Source organism: Austrofundulus limnaeus, unplaced genomic scaffold (genome assembly GCF_001266775.1).
Source record: "Austrofundulus limnaeus strain Quisiro unplaced genomic scaffold, Austrofundulus_limnaeus-1.0 Scaffold27, whole genome shotgun sequence".
In the NCBI taxonomy this organism is placed as follows: domain Eukaryota; kingdom Metazoa; phylum Chordata; class Actinopteri; order Cyprinodontiformes; family Rivulidae; genus Austrofundulus; species Austrofundulus limnaeus.
The window spans coordinates 1,583,097-1,587,383 of record NW_013952429.1 but is presented as its reverse complement, the minus strand read 5'-3'; the positions used below and the strand labels follow the sequence as shown (position 1 = coordinate 1,587,383).

General features: G+C 37.0%; 1 protein-coding gene across 1 annotated transcript in view; it reads right to left on the bottom strand.

The window, feature by feature from the left end:
• plppr2b (phospholipid phosphatase related 2b) overlaps positions 1 to 4,287 on the bottom strand; it is a gene marked incomplete at its 3' end in the record, with an annotated part of 56,487 nt that overhangs the window by 4,940 nt on the left and 47,260 nt on the right. The window contains 1 exon segment of the mRNA XM_014004914.1: positions 438 to 558. Coding sequence (XP_013860368.1) covers positions 438 to 558 — 121 coding nt within the window.

Sequence of the window (4,287 nt, the reverse complement as noted above, 5' to 3'; positions counted from 1 at the left end):
CAGAGAACATTTTCTAACTGTTGACTGGTAAATATAAATATTCTTATTTTTTGACAATGAGAAGAAATAATAAATATACTTTATTACTAGCTGAAGTCATCATTTTTCAACTAGCTAAAGTCTAAGTTACAGGCTGACTTCAGGTCTGGATTAGATCATTGTTACTTATAATTTGTATATTTTTCTGGAATAAATCTGCTGTTTTACATGATTGTTGAATGAAATTAACATAAGTATTAATTTATTGTAAAAACATGACAGATAATCATGAAACAGATCCAGTTCAGCTTGTTGTTTATCTATTAGTTTCTATGGAGGCTGTGAGCTGTCACAGATGCTACCAGTGGACGGGATGGGCGGGGCTTAGTCTAGTGATCTTTATATTAAAGTCAATGGTCAAGGCACAATAATCCCTTATCCAGAGGAGCACGACTGACCCAGAAAGCGTACAATCCTTCTGAGGAGAGGGTTGAAGTAACAGCAGTCGGCGGTCACTATGGTCTTCTCCTGAGCTCCCTCCGTCTTCACAAAGAAACTCGTCACTTCCCCGATCAGAATCTGGAACCCAACACAAACAGACAAACGTGATTTTTCTTCTCAAAAACACAAAGCTCAAAGTGCACGCTCAGGAGCAGGTCAGCTCCAAAGAAGATTCTGCCAGTTAAACATGGCGCACAGCCAAAATTATCCATGAGTGTCCCTCCTCCCTCCGCCGTGTGGTTATTCAAATCTCCTTCATCATTTCGCTGCTTTCAAAATCCCAACATAAACACCTCCGAGTCACTGTAACCAGTGCGAGTTTGCTGACCCGAGTCTCTTCCTCGCAGACCATTTTTATCTCTGCGTTTCCCTTTTGCTTACCAATTTCCATTAAATCAGCCGTGTCAACAAACCCTCAAATGTGAAACTGAGGTTTGGAAGACGGAATAAAACATCCCTTAAACTCTACTTAATGAAATACCTCAAATGTTTTAATGTTATTCCTCCCTTCCACTAAAAAAAAAATAAAGAAAGAAGTTTATATGCATAATTCCAGCCTCAGCACATTTCGACGTCATTTTTAAAGCGCTCCGTGCCCCCAGCTCCTCGCAGCTCTTTGAAAAAGCAGTTTTCAGAGTAAAGTAAAATCATCAGGAGCCTGATTTCTTCTGACGGGGGGAATAAACCGACTAAACACCAAGCCGTATGTCTCCCAGACACCACTACCGTGTCCTTATGGAATCTGTCTCATCAGGGGACGTCTGCTGACGGAGGCGCAGATAGATGTGGCTTACATGGTCATGTTTTATGTATGGCTGCGAGCGAGGAGCATAGGATGATGCTAATGCACCAGAGCTCCCTGCCCTCGGCGTGGCGGCTGAGACCCGACGCTGATTTTATGAACTGAAAAAAACCACAGAGGGAAGATTCAATGAGAGTTTGTGGGGCGATGTGGTGTCAGCACGAATGATGCCTTTGGTACGTATGAGAGTGAAACCCTGCGTCATGAAGACCTCGAGGGTTCAGGGATTTCTCTTTTATGATGTAATTAAAAGAAATGATGCCGTACACGCTCCACCCACTCCAACTCACTCAAAACTGTCGCTGAGTTTGAGACTGCAACCAAGTCCTGCAGTGTAGAAATGAATTATCATCTGCTGCTAAAAAGAAAGAAAAAAAAGAGCAATAAAGTTTTTCCTGTGTGCATATGTTTGTAGGTTTAGCAACATATCTTGCAAACCAAATCAAACACCTAATAATGCTCTGTTATTCCATTTCTTTTTTAAAATCTCAAACTAATCAATGCTTTTTTATTGTCTTACTGCCTATTTTTATTTCCCCAAAACCACTGTTAAACTGTGCAGAAAMTTTAGTGTTTGCCTCTAAAACCTCGAGACAACAATGCAGAGAAATAAATTAAAAGGGTAAATAAATCCGGTTAATAATGGAAAAACAACTATTTGCTGTTGAGTTCAGCAGCTTAGGATCAATCGCTGCAGCCGAACTGGAGATGAGGAAAATGTAGATAATAAAAAAAAAAAAAAACAACTGGCAGTCAAGCATTTTTCACACCACTTGGTAATTATTGCATTTTTATCTTATTAAACATGCTTTAGGATGAATTAATTCGTGTTCAAGTTCATATTAAAACTAGAATCTGTACAATCAGCAAGCATAAGCGTGGAATAATGAGTTGTTATAAAAATAAAGGTTTTCAAATTAGTCTCTCACTGTTTAAAAAATAAAATAAATCTGCCGTATTATTTTTCAAACCTCTGTAAATTGCATAAACTTGTGAAAAAATAACACAAGTCCTCATCAATGCAAAACTCTTCTTCGTGGAAACAGTTTTTGATTAGACGTTTCCAGCAGCTCTTATGTTTTAAAGTTCTGACCCATTGATTACAGCAATAAAATAAAATAAAATAAAATAAAACAAAATAAAATAAATAAATAAATAAATATATTGTATAAAAAACATGCTTCTGATGCAACAGATCACATGCAATAATTGTGGTCAAACAAGATGGGAAAAATTTCAGTAGATATTAATTCACAAAAAAGTATTTAGTTCTAACAAACAAACAAACAAACAAAAACAAACAAACAAACAAAAACCCTGGGTTTACTGCTGGACGGTGACAAAATGGGAAAATCAAACTGTAATATTTAAACCTAACTGAGAAATTGACTAAACTTTCTTGAACATGTTTCCAATCATTTTGAGTCTAAACGCCAAATGTCTGTGTAATTCTTACAATTAAATTTTTTTTAACTAAAACAAATGCAGTAATGCAGCTATGTTTCCCCAGACTTTCAGAGGTAAGAAAACAAATGTTGGCCAAAAATCAGAACTCCATCAATTCAGCAGAAAATACTATATAAAAAGGCACAAGCAGGCCTTCATCATTCTCATGCAAATTCGACTTCAGTCCCAACTGCTGCTGCCAGGAGCTTTGTGTGCCGGGTCAGCCATGAACGATTATTTCTGAAAGCTTGTGATGGTTTAGTAGCTCGTTGCAGGGCAGAGCTGGTAGGAGTCAGAGATAAAACAGCTGGATTCTGTGGGGCTCATGTTTACCTTTAAGCAGCTTCAGAATGAAATCACAACAAAAATAAAATAAAAATCAATAAAACTTTACCAAGAGTTTTTAGTCTTTGTTGTGATGATCAACTGATTAGGGGTGAGTTGTGTTCTCATATTTATTCTGCAGCCAGTGGAAAACTGAATATTTAAACCATTTAAACCCAATAAAAGATGAGACTGCTCACGATTGCATTGAATATTTCTAATAAACTTACCCATAAAATTTAAAAAAACTTTGTACTTTGCCAATATGGGGCAATAAATGTAGATTATTGAAAAGGAGAAAAAAAACACAATTTAATCTATTTTAAGATCAGGCTGCAATAAATGAACCTGCAGAAAACTAGAGAAAATTAGCAGTCCGGTTAAAATTTGTGATTCAGTTTGTGTCTTGTCAACTTTCTACCATAACTCAGTATCCATGAGTGGGGAAAAAAAAAAGAAAAAAAAACAGTCATACTTTAGGCACTTGCATGCAAAGGTTTAGACCAACTAAGAATACTTATTTTGGAACGATACAGGGTTCAACATTTCCTTAAAGGTATTTTGAAGCATCACTGTAAAATAACAAAGTAAACCCACACTTGTTACATAAATCTCTCTGGTGTTCAGCCTGTGCACCACAAACTGCACSTACTTCTCCACGCAGCATGAAGCCGTAACAAGAACGTGTGAGTGTATGTGAAACGCACAGTAAAAGCCGTTRGTGAGACTTTAGTTTTGTCAGTATGCTCCTCCGAGTGACGAGTGTAGASAAGTTGAAAGGACATTCAGGGAAACACGTGGCACTGGAAGCTCTGCAGGTTTTAATTGGCTCGCTCTTTTTTTTCTTTTCAATCTCTGTGACACTGTGACAACTTATTGTTAGATGTTTTATTTTATTTTTTATTTTTTTGGCTTCCAGCACTACACCGTTCACTGAGTGAGGAGGCGCTGTGGAGCTTTGCCTCGTAAAAAAATACAGATCAAGAAAATGTTCAAACGGAAAAGGGAAGAGAATGTGCACATCATAAAGCAGAATTTTTAAACTTTACACTCAGGCAAAAAACTTTATTTCCCCCCTTTCCAAAATAAATAAATAAATAAATAAATAAATAAATAATATGTTAGGAGACAGAGCAGTCAAAAGGTTGGTCATAATGAGCTCTGGCTGCACAGAAAGTGACTAAAAAGCAGAAAAATATTCCAACCATCAGAGCAAACCTGAGTGAAGCGTCTCT